This window comes from Balaenoptera musculus, chromosome 7, assembly GCF_009873245.2.
Source record: "Balaenoptera musculus isolate JJ_BM4_2016_0621 chromosome 7, mBalMus1.pri.v3, whole genome shotgun sequence".
Classification (NCBI taxonomy): Eukaryota; Metazoa; Chordata; class Mammalia; order Artiodactyla; family Balaenopteridae; genus Balaenoptera; species Balaenoptera musculus.
In genome coordinates, this window is record NC_045791.1 from 41,031,878 (window position 1) to 41,049,811 (window position 17,934).

Genomic DNA, 17,934 nt, shown 5'->3' on the forward strand with positions numbered 1-17,934 from the left:
CCCACCCTCCTGAGGCAACCAGTCTTCCTGATCTGCTATATTCCTGTCATAGTTTTCTCCATGCTCAAACTAACCCATATAGAGGTTTTTTATTTTATTATTTTGCTGTGTTTTACTCAGCTCTTCAACTGGCTTTTTCACTTAATTGCATGTAATGGTCCTTCTGAGGCAACAGATAAAGGTCCAGCTCATTCTTTTTAACAACCACATATATAGTAGTTATTACATGTAGTGTGGAGATTCCATAGTTTGTTAAAATGTTGCCATATAGATAGATTCTTAAATTGTTTCTAACAATGCTGCAATTAATATTTTATGTATACAGTTGATTTTATTTCTCCAGAGTATATATCCAAAAGTGGAATTGCAAGCTCACGGGGAATATATACTTTTAATTTTAAAAGAGGTTACCAGATTATAATAGCAAATCACACTAACATGAACAATACGTGTCTGTGCTCTTTTCTCCAAGTGTTCCTCCCCATCCCTGGATGGGACACTTTGAAAATATTTGCCAATATGATGAAAACCAGCATCTTGTTATTTGATTTTCTTTCTCCTTATGAATGAAATTGAACATTTTTTCTGATATTTTAATTAGCATTTACATTTCATCTTAGATGGATTGCTTGTTGATACTCTTCCTATTTTTACTATGTGTAAATTTGTTTATATGAGATTTTAAATGTGTGTTATATGTTAGGTGTTAAAAATATTTCTCTCTTGCTCTCTTTTTTTGGACATTTGACTTTGCATGAGCTTTTGGAGTATGAAGTTTTATTTTTATGAAGTTAAATATGCTTGTTTTATCCCTTATGATTTGGAGGTTTCTTGTCTTCTTTAAGGAGGTCTCTATCATCCCAAGTTTATAAAAATATTCTCCTAACCCTTCTACTCTGTTGGTGCGAATGTAAGTTGGTACAGCCATTATGGAAAACTGTATGGAGGTTCCTCAGAAAATTAAAAATAGAATTACCATATGATCCAGCAAGCAATCCCACTCCTGGGCATATCCAGACAAAACTCTAATTCAAAAAGATACATGCACCCCTGTTCATAGCAGCACTGTTCACAATAGCCAAGACATGGAAACAACCTAAATGTCCATCAACAGATGAATGGACAAAGAAGATATGGTACCTATATACAATGGAATACTACTCAGCTGTAAAAAAGAATGAAATAATTCTTATAATGAAATAATTGCAGCAACATGTGTGCAACTAGAGATTATCATATTAAGTGAAGTCAGAAAGAGAAAGACAAATACCATATGATATCACTTATATGTGAAATCTAAAATGTGACATAAATGAACCTATCTATGAAACACAAACAGACTCATGGACATAGAGAACTGACTTGTGGTTTCCGAGGGAGAGGGATGGATTGGGAGTTTGGGGTTAGTAGATGCAAACTATTACATTTAGGATGGATAAACAACAAGGTCCTACTGTATAGCATGGAGAACTATATTCAGTATCCTCTGATAAACCATAATGGAAAAGAATATTTTAAAAAAGAATGTATATATATATATATGTATAACTGTATAACTGAATCACTTTGCTGTACAACAGAAATTATCACAACATTGTAAATCAACTATACTTCAGTTTTTTTAAAAAAAGATACTGAAAAAAAATATTCTCCTAGGTCATCTTTTTATATAGTGGGTTTTTTCCCCTATATTTGTTATAGAACGTGTGTGTGTGTGTGTGTGTGTGTGTGTGTGTGTGTGTGGTTTGAGGTGGTAATCTAGCTTTGTTTTCCCTAATTATACCAGCAGTTCTTTTCCCATTGAATGAAATTCTACCTTTGTCATAATTACTAAGTTCCAATATATACTAGCATCTGGCTCTTTAATTCTTATTACATTCCAGGGCTTTATTTGACTTGGGAAAAAATGTTTTGAAGCAATAAAGTCAATACAGTTCTAAATAAAACCTTCAGGAATAGAAAATGAGACAACCTTATTTTTTTCAGCTTCCTGTAACAGAAAGAGCAAGAATTTAGAGTTCCATTCCCAGCGCTCCACTTCCTAATTATGTGACCTTGAGCAAGTCATTTATTTTGCCTCTCCCACGCTATGATTGCTCAACTCAATAGTGGCCTGCACTTTTGTAAGGATTAGAGAAAAAAATATGTAGAGTGCCTGACCCACAGCTGGCCTCCATTCGGTGGTACCTAGTATTACCACTAGTGTTAGGACTTAACAAAAAATAAAGTAAGACATTTGATATCAAATTATGTCTGCTCCAAACATAAGCAGATGTGTCATTTCATGAGTATATATCATGTGCAAGAGAAAAAGAATTCTAAATATGGTAATTCATAGATTCTTTCAGGCAAGTAAATTAGTATGACCAATAAAAATAATGAAGTCTTGCACCTTTTTCTAAGAACTTTTTTCTTTTTTCTTTTTCTTTGTTTTCTACTGAGAGCCATACAGACCTAACACAAGTAAAAAGTAACCTTATTTAACTTGTCCACTTTTTTAGCTAAGTGAGGAAAATACAGCTATTGGGAACAACAAATTTTTAAATTAAAACAAATTTTAATTGCTTTTCTGTTTAGCTCACCTGTAGAAGAGCTGGATGTTAGGGGAGAAAGCAGGAGAGTCAGAGAAAAACAGAGGACACTGAGTATGGAAACACTTGTGGACCTGAAAATAGGATGGTCATGAGTCTGGATGCAGATACATTGATGTGCCCCAGTTCTGTCCTAAGGCTTTAATGTTTCCTGTAGGTTAGAGATGTCCTGTGGTTATCAATAATACATTGATTTTTCTTAACCTTATTTCTCAAGAACCCCAGGACAACTTCTGGAGGTTTAGAAACAAATGATGTTAGTGAAGCCATACAGGTAAAATGTAAAAATCAAAAAGTTAAAAAGGCAAAACAATTGAATACCGCTTATACCTCTTGGGCTGGGTAACAAAACTCTTCAGGGAAACATTTAACTGACTAGGGCACAGCTCATAAATGTATGTTCTTATTCTAGTTACCTCCTCGCTTCCCCACACTTTAGTCTTAAAACATCTGCAAAGGAGAAAGAACAGCTGTAGAAGTAAGCCTAGTAATTTAAAAAGTATAATCGTAAGACAAGCGCTACCTGCACTAGACAGTATTTGTTTTCTTTCCCCATTACACTTCATTAAGTTACTAACCAAACCTTAAATTAATCATTTTGAAAATTAGCCTCTTATTCCCTAGTGCTATTTATTAGACCTACTGAAGAAAGGAAGATTAAATTTTGCCTTGTTTTTGTTTCTCTTATCCTTTTCATATTCTTTGTTGTGTTTGTAACAACTAGTGCACAGAGAGGAAGTGAGAGGTTGGTCATTTATTCCTCTCACTTTTCCATTTCAGCAAATAATGATTTATATGCATTATTATCATCTGCACAGTCAATTAGCTCTGAAATAAACATCTAACATTAGGTGATATGCATCACTGGTCTTACTAATTTTGAAATATTTGAGTACTAGAAAACCAGATAAATTATTAATGTTAAGTCATTATTATTTTTCATAATTTCTTAATGAATTTTTTAAAAATGTCTAATCAAATCATTACATTTTAAGGGAAATCTCCTTTGTGTTTTTGATGTTAATTCTACCAATACCTACCTTGTTGGAAAATGACAGCAGGAGTTGTTGTTGACAACTACAGCTGACACTGATACCAGGCATCCATTTTTCATGTTGTAGCTCTTTTCTTGAATATTTGTTTGACTACTAGTAAACATAAATTAGTAAAACCTCAACTAACAGAAGACTTACCTAGCATTTATATTTACACACACATATATTCATACACACACACATTCTACTTTTAGGAGAGAAGGTAAATGGAAATAAAAGAAGGCATTTCTAGTTTAATAATTTAAAGTATCAGTGGACTGTGGACAGCTTTTCAAAAATGTCATGCCAAGGCTGGGGAACTTCTGATTTTCTGAGAGGCAGGGTGTGACACCTGAGAGATCAGGGAATTTGGCAGATGGAAACAGGTTATAAGCAAGTGAGGGGAGGGGAAGCAGTGGCATGGAGTAAGTCATAGTAACAGTATTAAGCTACTGTACCACTGAAATTATGCATGTTATTTTTTTAAAAAAAGAACCTATTTGCCCATGTCACCATGAATAATATGAAATCCCTGATAGAGCTGATTTATTGAAAGAGCAGTCAACAAAATTTAGGGAAACACAGGTTCTAGCTACAGCTCTGCCTTCATATCTCTCTGTGACTTTAAAGGTAGAAAATCCTTTTGTACCACTGATTTTTCTAATTTCCCTTACCTACGTCGTAAGCATGTGATTATTATTACATTTGAAATGCTTTAAGAGCCTCATAAAGGATCAACCATAATATATTATGCCTTTCATTATATAAAAATACTTAGGAATCAATCAATTTAAAAATTTATGTGATCGATTATAACATACTAAATAAAGTGTACTGTGTAAAACTCACCCAGAATGAATTAACAGGATTTTCTTGTCTTGGTCTTGTAAGAAGCTAGATGGAGGAAATATAGATTTCACTGTTCTTTAAGGAGAATTCAGCTTAGTAAATGGAGCACATGTAATGGCTAAGTGCTTTACGCAAGGGCTGGATAAAGGACTCTAGGCACACGGGAGGGTGATATTTCAGGTGGATGGAGCAAGGTGAGAAAAAGCTCTGAGTGGTAAGTATAGGCAATTATGAATAGTTCTGTCCAGGTGCATGAAGGGGAGTGGCAGGAGACTGAAAAAAAGGTATTTGGGGCAGACTGCAGAGGGTCTTAAAATAAGGCTGTGATAACCGTACTACAGGTTGGGTGTGAAGGGCATAGTATACAGTGGTGTGTAAACACCATGGGGTTAGGAGTCAGACTGATGTGATTCAAATTTTGGCTTTGGATGACTTCAGTCAAGTCAGCCCTCTGTGAATGAGGGTAACCTTCACTACCTTGCAGTCTGACTAAGAAGTTAACGACGTAATGCATGTTAAAGCTTAGCAGAGAGCCTGGAGTCCAGGAAACACTCAGGAAAGGATAGAGATTATTGATGAGTAGTATTATACCCTCAACAGATTTATCTGGAAGAAATGTGAAAAGCAGAGTCAAGGCCCCTCACCACCACAGTGGGGAGAAGGCTTAGTGCAGGGTTATTACAATAGTCTAAAGTTAATGTGAGTCCGAATTAGGATAGTAGTGGTGGGAATGGCAAGGAAGGGAATGGATTCAGTAGTGGTAGAGAGGTTGAGTGACAGGATTTGGGAAACCATTTAATGTGTGAGAAATGGGGAATAAGAGAAAGGGGAAAATGATGAAAAGATGAAAACACTTGCATTTTGAGTCTGAGTAAAAGGGGAATGGTGGTTCCATTTGGTTAGTGATTCTGGAACTTTTGTGTGCATGAGAATCTCCTGGAGGTCCTGTTCAAGCACCAATGGCTGGACCTGACCCCTTCTGGTTCGAAGAAGTTTCCAGGTGATACTGATGCTGCTGGTTCAGGGCCCGTACTTTGAGGACCACTGCAGTGGAGAAAGAGAAAACACAGGAGGCAGGGGGTGGTATGGCTAGATGGGAGCCATGCTCATCCTTCAAGTAGAGATGCTTAGTTCACTACCATCAAAATGCTTAGTTCACTACCATTGAATACATCAGTTTGAATCTGATTAGAGATAGTGGATTTGGACATCACTGGTGTACACAGGCCCATGCAATGGTCAGAGATTGCCAGGTAAGAGATTTAAGAGCCAGTGAGCTACTGGTGGGTAGACAAGTTTTTATAAAGCTATCAGTGATGCTGTAGGAAAGGCTTGAGCTTTTACCTGTTTGCCTCAGCCTTCTCCTCTGTATGACTCTAAGCAAAGCTTTCATTAGTGTGTTTTAATGTAAACCTCTCTTCATTTTGATTTCCTAATAAAGGAACTTTGGTGACAGTTACAGATAAGAGCCTGAGGTTTAGAATGTAAATTTAGAGCATCTGGTAAGCTTTGCCATTCTCTCTGCTTCATTAAAACTGAAGGATAGATATCAAAGCTAAAACCTGGTATAATCCTGTGTGGTTTGATAGTAGGATAAAACAATAAAGATCTGAATGTTGATCATCTCCTATTTGAATGTTAACTAGTATAACAAAAAATCAGATTGGTGGTTGTGTCTCATGTTTTTCTGTTATCTTAAAGAAGATCTAAATGTAAAAAGCTGTGGGCTTAGATTAGAGCAACTAATCCAGCAGAAGCGTCCTAACAATAATTCCCTTCCTGTCTTCAGAGTGGTGTGAGGTCAGGAGTTTCCATTTGAAGGTTAACCCTTTGTGGTGACCGGCCCTTTGTAAATATTCAGCCTTGACCAAAGTAATTAAAATTTTGTTTTCCAACGTGTAAGGTATACTTTTAATGTAGAATACAGGATAGTACCCCTTAGTCCAACCATCCCAAAATACAATAAAAATGAGCTGAATTTTTATTTTTATTTATTTATTTATTTATTTTGGCTTGTGGGATCTTAGTTCCCCAACTGGGGATTGAACCCATGCCCTCAGCAGTGAGAGCTCAGAGTCCTAACCACTGGACCACCAGGGAATTCCCTGAGCTGAATTTTTAGTGTTGACTAGGTTGTGTTCTGCAAGACAATATTGTTTCTTGAGATGTTAATAGTTATTACTTGAAAAAGAAAAAGTGTGGTTAGTTTCAATAAATCAAAGAATTGCCAGGTTATACAAAGGTAAGCTGATATCCTACTGGTGGATGTCTGAAAACTTTTAATATGCTAGTGTCACTGTGAACCTCCAAGCTTTGGAATCTTCTGGGCAGCATTTTTCAAACCTGCTTGAAGGTATAAACCCCTATGGGACAGTGGGACACTGGTATCTGAGAACACAGTTTGATTGAGAAAGGCAATGTTTCTTCTTAACAGAAGGATCTGGTCAGTACAAAGGGGTTAAACATCATATACTTAGCATTTTTATAATTAATTATATATGGTTTTTAGTGACTACCAAGTAGACTTAATAAAGACTTGTCAATTATTAAGTAAACTGTGATAGAAGGTCAGGACATTTGATCACCTCTGCACTAGTGGATGGTTATTAAGGTTGAGAGTTCAGGGACCCTTTGAAAATATGACTGCTTTGGTTTTGGTATCAGCCTAGATTAGGGAATGGAATCTGGGATGCTTTGAGGATTTCTTACTAGCTCTTAAATATTCATTTTTGAAGTAGTTCTCTAGGCCTGACTCAAGAGCATCAAATATGTGATCATGACCATAATTTACTCATCTTTTTAACATGCAAAAGAGAAAAAAAATGCTATAGTATATCCTGATATAGGACATATACTGTGAAATTCTCTGCACCTTAAAAATCTAACATATTATTATTCAGTGATGATTGATCTTTTAGTGATATAAACTCTTTCACCATACTAAATTAGAAAGGTAAATTATTTATTATTGGAAGATTTTTAAGCAACAGTGATTGAAATAAAAATTATTTCTTACTTAAGCACTGATTGTATCAAATAATGACCTTGTCAGTTTACTTCTTTCAGTCTAACCAGTACTCAGTACTTTCCTGCTGAGGTGTATAGACATGGAAAGGTATGTTGACCCCTGGTGTGCTGTACATGTACTGTGATGTGAATGGGTTTTTAATACACAGATGAACATCTTTAAAAATTACGTATTTTAATTTATATTAAGAAAATTATATAAAAGCATTAGAAACCAGGATTTCAATGATTTAATGCTAGGATGATACTGTCTTGTCTTAAAAAGGAGTCAATTTAAAGAGAAATATTTACTAAAAGGTAGTGTAGGTCAAATGGGAAGGAAACAGAGATCTTGAGGAGTCCTGAGATCAGGAAGATGTTTTCTGATGAGAAGATTTAAGCATTAAATTGAGAGGAAACACTGACGATTCGGGAAAGAGAAGCAAGATCCTGGAAGAGGCAAGAGGGCATGGAGAGTCTGGCCTTAGACAGGAAGGGGACACTCCCTCTACCAAGCCTGGAAGAGGACTGAGGATTAACACAAATGTGGGGACAGGAAGTTGAGGGTGTCATCGCTAATGGCCTGATAGGAATGCCTACTGCTGTTTCTTAATTGTCATCATCATAGTGGTAGTAACTATTGTAGCCACTCCTGAATTAGTAAATCAGTTAGAACTACCTGAAGTAAATAGATGCTAGTGATACAAGTGGGCAACTGTAGTTGGATGGCATGACCCCCAATGAGCTTTTGCACAAGTTGGAAGAATAATTGTTTCTAGCATCTAAGGAAAGAGAGAACACAGCATACTAATGTAAGAATGTAAGTGGACGAGACTTCCCTGGTGGTCCAGTGGTAAAGAATCCAACTTCCAATGCAGGGGACACGAGTTTGATCCCTGGTCAGTAAACTAAGATCCCACATGCCACAGGGCAGCTAAGCCCACGTGCCACAACTACTGAGCTCACACGCCTCAACTAGAGAGCCCGCATGCCACAACTACAGAACCCACATGCCCTGGAGCCGTGTGCCACAACTAGAGAAGAGAAAACCCGCACACCACAACTAGAGAGAAGTCCGAGCACTGCAACAAAGAGACCTTGCCTCAATGAAAGATCCCGCATGTCCCAATGAACATCCCTCATGCTGCAACTAAGACCCGATGCAGCCCCCAAAATAAATAAATAAATAAATAATAAATCTTTCTTAAAAAAGGAATGTAAGTGGGAATATGATTACAGATTCTACTGACAGGAGGACAGTGAGGAATATTATATACAACTTCATGCTAATAAGTAGAGTAGTGAGGAGCCAGGGGAAGGCCAGGTTCCTTCTCTGGAGCACCTCAGCTGTGATGTGTGAAGAATGCATAGTCTTCACCAGAGAGAGGTCAGAAGAAGCAGTATTTTCAGGAAAGAACTACATTTCAATTAAAGTCTGTAGGTGGAGAGTCTTCTTAGTAACCCTGAGATGGAGAATATTCTGAGTAAAAGATGAAGAGTTTATAAACAGAGAATTTGCAAACTGGAATTGAGGCTTCCATAGGGCACAGTTGGAAAGGGTCAGGAGATATGTCACGACTGGCCATCAGTGAGGATTTAATGAAGGTGAGAGGGGCTAGGAGGCCACAAGAGGGTGAAGTATGCCCTGTTTTTAGTGCCAGCACCAGAGTCCTTGAAGCTGAGGTCTGGGATGGAGCGCTTTCCTGCTTATTGAAGGAGACGGGAGCAGAAGGACCTAATGCTGAAAGCTTCCTGGGCTTCTGGAAGCCAGTGGCAGGAGACATGACTAGGTATGCAGTATTATTTCTGTTTAAAAGTAACACTGAATCACCAATTTAAGGTCTCATTTAGGACTGAGGTACCTGGAGTTTAGGTAACGGTAGAGTTTTCACTCCAAATGAGCAACAGGAACAGGTGGGTGTGAAGAAGACCCAACAAGAAGTCTCAGAAATGGAAAACGTTGTCATTGGAAAAAAGTGAATAATAGTTGAGATAAACCCTTCACAAGGCAAACAGAGAAACAGTGAATTGAAAGAAATACTGAGAAATTCTCAGAGAAATTAAGAGAAAATAAGAAAAAGCTGTGGAGACTCCCATTTCTGGCATATTCAATACCCTAACCAGTCTCCCCACTGAAAGAAACTAAATATGTATACTGAATAAAGTATTTAAATTGTCTTTTTAAAAGCAAGGCTGAGCTGCCAAGGAAGTAAAGTGCTCACAGAAACAAAAACCAAAGTGAAAGTGGGACTCCTAAGCTAAGTAAGCAGTAAACCTGGCTTCCACCTTGAAAGTATGTGTCAAACCTAGGTGATCTTGAGCATGCCATTCGATGTCAAATGCCATGTGCCCTTGGAGGGCTGCCCAAGATGGGGAGTCTAATGGAATATCCCTTGCCCAAACATAAAACTTTACAGAGCTACAGCATTAGTACAAGGGTGTTGAGAAACCTGTCCCCCAGAAGAGGACAAGCTTGGGTGCTGGTAGTAGGGGGACATTATCCCCCTGAGAGTTTATGATACCTGTGAGAGAGGGTACCTAAATGGCCAATAAGCATATGAAAAGATGTTGGTTAGCAAGGAAATACAAAATAAAATAAATGCAAGGTAGCACCCCATGCCTATCAGATTACAAAGAAAGAAAGGAAGGGAGGGAGGGAAGGAAGGAGAGAGGGAGGGAGGGAAGGAGGGAAGGGAGGGAGGGAGGAAGGAAGGAGGGAAGGAAGGAAGGAAGGAAATTTAAGCCCCAAAATGCAAATCGGTATCAGTGAAAATGTACAGAAACTGGAGCTCTCATACACTGCTGACTGGAATGTAAATTGGTACAACTACTCTGGAAGGTAATTTGATAATCGTTGTCACGTAAACTTGAAGATATGCATAGCCTTCAACCCAACAATTCCACGTCTGCGTCTCTACTGGAGAGGTCTGGCACATGTGCACAAGATGATTTATACAGCGATGCTTATTTTGCAGTATGCTTATAATTGCACAAAATTGGAAACAACCCAAGGGCTCATCATTATGAGAACATATAAATATATTGTGCTGTAGCCATACAATAGAATACTGTTGAGCAATGGAAGTAAATGAACTAGATCTATGTGTACTGATACTGATAAATCTCAAAATCATAATAAAACCAATCTGCAGAGCACTGGGTAGTATACCATTGATATAAATTGTATGACTATGCAAAACAATACTATCTATTATTTATGGATCTGTATATATGGAGTAGTAAGAATATAAAATATTCATGTGAATATTAAACACCAAATTCAAGATAATGGTTTGTTCTGGAGAGGGAAGAAGAGAGAGAGATAAGATCCAGGAAGAAGAAACCAGGGGATTCCATTGTATCTGTAATATTTTATTTCTCAAAAACCCTGAAGCAAATGTCGCGAAATAGTAAGATTTGCTAGAGCTGGATCAGGTTTGCCAAAGCTCATTGTATTATTGTGTATACTTTTTCAGTACATTTAAAGCATCTCACGGTATTGAAAAATTAGGAGTGAGAGAAAACTTCTATCATTATATAAAAGGAATCCAAAAACAATACTGTCCCAGGTTGGGTTCTCACTGAAGTGGAGTTGTGCATGCATGTTTATTATAGATCAGCACTTGCGGAGGTGAGGGCAAGGAAAAGCAGGCTTGGGCAGGGGAGAGGTCCAAATACCATGCCGGGCAGTCAAGCCCGTGGAAAGCTCTGAAGCAAATCTGGACCCGGCTTTTATATTCTCATCTCAATCAGTGGCTGTGTGCAGCCTGCCCAGAAGGGTACAACTTCCTTGGTCAAGGAGATTCTCTGCAGCTGAGGCCCCACTGAAGGCACTGACCACTGGGGTACTGAGTCCTTCCTTGGGCCTCCTTGGGCCATGCATTTCTGTCTACCATACAAGATCATGCAAGTGAATCTTTGTTTCCTTCTATTCCCTTGACTCTCAGAGAATATTTATCAATATACTTACCCGAGAGAGATGAGGTAAATACAAACAAAAGCTTCCAAACGCATGTGAACTGACTCCACTTTTATAGCATGTTAGTAGGCGTGGCTTTCTTTCTAAGCTTGATTATGGTCTTGTTTGACAGAATTTAAGAGGAAATTGTCATGTACTAATCATTGGCAAATGCTTTTAACATTATTTCCTTGCTCTTCTCAAAGGACCCCCCTATAATTTAGATGCCCAGTTTTGGATGCTGCAGTAAAGATCAGCCTTCACACACTATGTTTAGAGGATAAAATATTAAAATTTAAAATTTTTAGATGATATCAGAGCATAATCATCTTAATCAGTGTTATTTTAGAAATCATTAGATGTGTTTTTATATGACTGTGTAATACTGTCTTGTCAGTCAGTCTAAGAAGCCAGTAGAGACAGAATTGTCAAATATTTATATCCTACTCATTCATCTTGGTGCCAGTCACATGTGGGAGTTTTATTTATATTCTGTAGAAGTAGTATTAATAATTTTATAACAAAACATACATATATTTTACTTGTAAATATCCACAGGTATTAGATAACCTTTACAGATTCCATGCTTTACAGCTTCCTGAGAGTCTGCTTTGGGGGCTTTAATGATGTCATACTTGTGAGAAGTGTAGGCAAATAATGGGTAAAATGGTTTTGATAAAAGTAGCCAGTGATGTTCAATATTATGGGTTCCACAGCCAGGAGGGATACAGTGTAGACTTTACTCAGTTCACATGAGTGTTAAAGGAATTACCCAACTTCTAAAAAAATGTAGCTGCATCGTGGGTACAGAGGCTCTTCTAGCAACTTGACAACTGTAAATGGTTTCTAGTGGTATGTCAGTCAGAGTTTCTAGTTGCAAGAAAAAGAGACTGACATGGCTAATTATGCAGGGGAAAAAAGGTGGTTATTAGTGAATTCCCATATTTGTTGCCAGGACTGGAGAACAAACCTTGAGACTAAACTCCCAGGGACAGTGTCCACATCAAGTAAACACTGCCACTGCTACCAAGTATAAACATAGTTTGTGTGGAGGTCATTTCCACATTAGAAACTTGACCTTGAGTCCTACTGCAGGGAGTACAGCAAGAATGTGAAAAAGAGAGAGAAAACGAGCTTCATATATTTTCTGATGTCAGCGTCTTGGTTTCAGCATCCAAGTCACAGTCTGGCATCTTCTCGGCAGAGCCAAAGTCGTCTGTCTCTGCTTCTAAAGGAAGGAATTATGGGACATTAAGTTCCAACCTGTGCCTTCAAGCAGGAAATTTCCCAACTATTTCCTTGAAAGGATGCTCAAAAGGCCATAGGCAGCTACAAATATGATTTTAAAAATCCACTAAAATATATTTTTTTTCTATGAATGGAATTTTTTTTAATGTTCTAATTTGAAACATGCCTCAATCCTACCCTGGTAACTTTTGGCTATCTCCAAATGAAGAAAACCCTCCAGCCCTCAATCCCTAGTAGCCACTGAACTGAGAACACAAATGTTATGTGATGGCTTAGGGAATATTTTGAGATTCACAGATGGTCCTTTCCTGGCCCAGCTTGATCCAAGCAGCCAGTCTTCCAGGAAAAGATGTGTGTAATAAGACAACTGAGTAAAATAATTGAAAGAATGGAAGCATATCACAAAAACTGTGATGCTGTTTAAGGACAAAGAAAGACTAAGTGTGAAGTAAACATAATACTATTTGTCCTTAAAATCAATGATCTTAGCCTGGTACTGAATGTTGTGCAGTTATTATCTATCTGGTCTTTTGTTGCCGAACATTTATCAAAAGCCTGTGGTCTAGGAATTGTTAAGTAGATGTAGGCAGTGTCCCACTTACCCATTATGATCCTATTGTACGGCATCATTGGGCCAACTATTATTCATTCAGGCACTGCCCTATACGCCCACACCAACTGGGCTCATTAGAAAAGGACTCTCAATACCAGAAAGCAATAAGGAGTTCACGGACTGTTTCTTAAGAATTATTCTAGGAATAGTTTGTAGAATTTGCACGGCCAATGCTGTCAAGTAACTGCACACTTGCCTGATTCCACAGGGAGTTAATACACTTTTCAATTAAATTGTTTATTTTTGTTTGCATGGCAAATACACATTGTCATAAATAATATTATGTTGTCAGTAATATTATTATTATAAACAAAACTAAGGTAGTTTTATTTCTGATTAGCTCCTAGACTTAGGGTTCATCTGTCTGGTATTTTGAACCAGGAGTCAGTGTCCAATTAAACCACTTACAGTTCAGCATTTGCTTTGAGTAGACTTGTAAGGAGTTAATATGGCACAAGGGAGCTTGAGGTGTTATTGGAGATGTTATTTGTGGCTTAAAGCCTTTAGAGTACACTTTATTTGATTTATAGATATTTTATGGCATGGCCTGCTTTCTATTTATTAAAATCCTGTCAAGGTAACAATGAGATAAGTACAAATAATGTTAAAACATTTCTCGTAGAATAGAATACTGGCCTTCATGATGCATCATAGAATGTAGAATATAATTTCTTGAGACAATCTTTCTTTCCAGCTTTTTAATACAATTTTAAATTCTATATTATGGCCCAGACTTTTTCATTATTTTTTCTCTTGTCCCTTCATGCAGTGACACATGAATGCACTTGTGACAATAGGAAAAAATGTGTATTATAGATAAATATAGCAAGACTTTTTTGTGGGATTGTAATGATTTTTTTTCTTAACAATGGAAAGGCTTTGTATCAAATATGGTCAAGTGATTCTCATCACAGGAATTTACTTCTTTTTTTTTTTTAATGCTGTGCTACATACAGTATGAGGGATGGAAGAATTGGCTGTTGAGGATGAAGAGCCTATATTGGTTGGTGTGCCTCTAATGTAGGCACATCGAGTGAGGACTCTGCAAACCTTACTTTAATACATCACTGGAGCAAAAGTACTGTTTGAAGACCTCTTTAGAACCACCACCACCAACAACAAAAAAGGCCAAATAAACGTCTACATGTTTTCAGTTTCAAACGAAGACACATATTCTAGTGCCTTTAAGTTTGTAAAAGCTACAAATTAGTAGGTTGTTTAGGCCCACAGTTCTATTCAAAACCCTAATCTCGTAAGGCCACACTGTAGTGTTACATTACGGGCATGTTCCTGTGTTTCCTGTGACGTACATGAATTCATGTATCTGCCTAAGCAAACCTGGTGCCTTATATGCCTTCTATTTCCTTGAATCACAGGAGCTTCAGTTTCAGCGACTAACCCGAGAACTGGAGGTGGAAAGGCAGATTGTTGCCAGTCAGCTAGAAAGATGTAGGCTTGGAGCAGAATCACCAAGCATCGCCAGCACCAGGTACAGGGCCAATGGCTCTATTTTCTTACGCGCCTTCAAGTCACACCTTATTAAGTTGTCCTACATGCAGCAAATGATGCTTTTAGTGTTGTCACTGTTAACTGGCCTTCCTGAAATTGATACCAAAAATGTCAATTTATTCTAATTTTGAGAAACCTCTTGTAATATTGATTATCCTTCAATCCTGTGCTTGAAGTGTTTTATACAGCACTGGTATGCCTCTCTAGCAAAAGCTACTATGCTACCTTTAGAAATTTGATTTCTTATATGTAGACAAAGTTAATGAATGTTTTCAACAATTAATTGCTAATTATTTGGCAAAGCTAATTGGCTTTGAAAACCTGGTATTGATTTTTTTTAACTAAGAAATATTTCTAAGTGATAACATTTATCTAGCTTTGAAAAACACATTCAGTTTACTTGGAGTTTTCTAGAACTCTGGAAAAGTACTATACGAAATAATTACTATATGAAATAATTGTATATTCAAATATAGTAAATGCGAAGTAAGTCGGAAAGAGAAAAACAAATATCGTATATTAACGCATATATGTGGAATCTAGAAAAATGGTATAGATGATATTATTTGCAAAGCAGAAATAGAGACACAGATGTAGAGAACAAATGTATGGATACCAAAGGGGGAAGGAGGGTGGGACGAATTGGGAGATTAGGATTGACATATATACAGTACTATGTATGAAATAGATAACTAATGAGAACATACTATATAGCACAGGAAACTCTACTTAGTGCACTGTGGTGACCTAAATGGGAAGGAAATCCAAAAAAGAGGGGATATATGTATATGTATAGCTGATTCATTTTGCTGTATGGTAGAAACTAACACAACATGGTAAAGCAACTATACACCAATAAAAATTAATTTAAAAAAATATATAGTAAATGCAAAACCAGTATATTACTGGAAAAAACCACATTTAATCACAAGTATTTTATATTTAAATAGCCTCTTATGCTATTGAAAATACCATTAGAATAAAAATTACTGCCACAACTCCAAATGGTGAAATCACTGCTTATGCAATCTGTGGGTTTCTTTCTTAGTATTTACATATTCCAATAAAGCCTATCATAAAATACTTCTGTTGCTTGCATTTTTAAGCTTAGTTTGTTTAATCCTAAGTAGGTATGTGCCCATAGTAACTTGTCTTTCAGTTGTTTCTAACATCGTAATTGTTGTATTTCTCAGTATCTTCTATTATTCTTAGCCAAAAAATCCTTCTTGGTGAATACAATGCTGTCTGTAGTTTGTCTTTCCCAGCTGATTGCTATGGATTTAAAATTATTAGGCAGATAAAATTGTCATGAATTTTTTAATCTCTGACCCTTAACAGTTATGCACGTTAATATGTTTAGTATGGCATAAAGCATGCAAATAAGATCAAGAAAACTTTCAAAACACAGATATCAAATTATGTGATCATTTTTAAGACATCCAGGCAGCTTTTTATAGGAAGAGAAATTATAAGCAAGGTGTAAAATTACAAATCAAAAATTTCTACCTCTAGCTTTGTACTCCTCAATTAGATAATTTATCAAGAAAGTTAAAATTGTCAAAACAAAAATTTGTTTTAATTTTACCCAGTTTTTTTAAAGGATATCTGTATGTTTAGCATCAAAAAGAGCAGTTCACAAGCTAAATAATGTGGTGTTATATATTTCCAGATTTTTTCAAATATAATTTTACACTATTAGAAAAATTAAATCAGTATTTAAAGAATTCAGTTAAGGCGTTTATTCTGACAATTTTGCCAATTAAACAAACATAGAGCTTTTCTCGGTAAACTCCTAGAGATACTTGATATGTCAATAATACAAGTCAATACCTAGAGGAAATGGCAAAGGAGAAAGGAAAATCCCCAGGTACTAGAAATAGAGAACCAAAAGCCAGAGCCACAAGCATTTGAGCTGCCAGTGCAAGAGGCCTGGGCACTGTCAAGCCCCCAACAAAGCACTGGAGTCTTAAGTTTAATGCAGGGACCAAAGAGTGAGGCCTTATGTGCTCATGGTGGTAGACTTGAACTTGGGAACACTGCATTAAGCTATGACCCTCAAAAGCTGCACCCTTGGACAACCCCAGGCTTGCACGGCATGTGGGTCTGGAGCCCAAATGTAACTGTACGCATTGTTCAGGAATCCCCAGCTGAGAAACTGACATCACCAAAGATGAGCTCACAATCAGATAATAAAAAACTCAAGTCAAAAAAACTCAAGGATGAGTAAGAATCAGCAAGCAGGAGAGCAGGATTTAAAACTTTAAGAACTTGATATCATTGGAGAAAGTCTGACAGGTATGCACAGGAAGACAGGTACAAAGATGCTTATTGTAACATTATTCGCAAAAGTAAAAAATTTGAATCAGGATAGAAATGGGAAATAAACTGTGGATAAGTAAACTCAAGAGCCATTAAAACGAAATAACTACATGTATCAACGTGGACATCTTTGCAGAACAGACTTTCGAGTGAAAACTACAAGTTGCCAAAGAATAGGTGTAGGTTATCTTTATGAATATTTTAAAATATACATAATACTGAATTTAAATAGTGTTTGATTTTGTTTACGAATCAGTGCATCTCTAGTAGAAGTATAAAAAATATTTCGGGATGACACCACTTTAAGATAGTGGTACCTCTAGGGACGAAGGGGAGGAGGAAGCTATCAGGAATTCGGCTTTAGCCAAATCTGTAACATTTTATTTAAGACTGCCATGTGGAACAAACATAACAAAAAATATTAATATTGATATCTGTTAAACAAGGGGGTTGTTAATATATGCATGCCTGTTAGATTATTTTCTGTAGTAAATGTTTTAAAATATTAAATAATTTTAGGGTTATATAGTTTGAATTAGCTAATTCCATAGGTTCCTTAAAAATCTGTTAGTAAAATACATATTGTGAGTAATACTTATTGTCAGTGATTTGGGGCTTTGTGTCTGGATCTCAGTGCCCAGCTTGGCACCTGGCATGGCACTGAGGCTCAGTCAGACAATGTCGGGTGAGTGAGTGGGTCCTGCAGAAATGGAAACCGGGCTGACCAGAGAAAGAGGGAAAGTATGCGCAGAAGTGTGTATGATCTCGCACTGCGGTACTGGAGTTCCAAGAGGCTTGGTAGTTTCT

General features: G+C 37.0%; 1 protein-coding gene across 13 annotated transcripts in view; it reads left to right on the plus strand.

Annotated features, from left to right (window-relative positions):
- PKP4 (plakophilin 4) overlaps positions 1 to 17,934 on the plus strand; it is a 246,075-nt gene that overhangs the window by 115,300 nt on the left and 112,841 nt on the right. For 12 of the 13 annotated variants that reach the window (XM_036857416.1, XM_036857429.1, XM_036857422.1 and 9 more), the window contains one exon: positions 14,676 to 14,788. The exons of the other annotated variant lie outside the window; for it this stretch is intronic. In XM_036857416.1, coding sequence (XP_036713311.1) covers positions 14,676 to 14,788 — 113 coding nt within the window. The remainder of the gene's footprint in view (positions 1 to 14,675; positions 14,789 to 17,934) is intronic. 13 annotated transcript variants of the gene reach the window in all.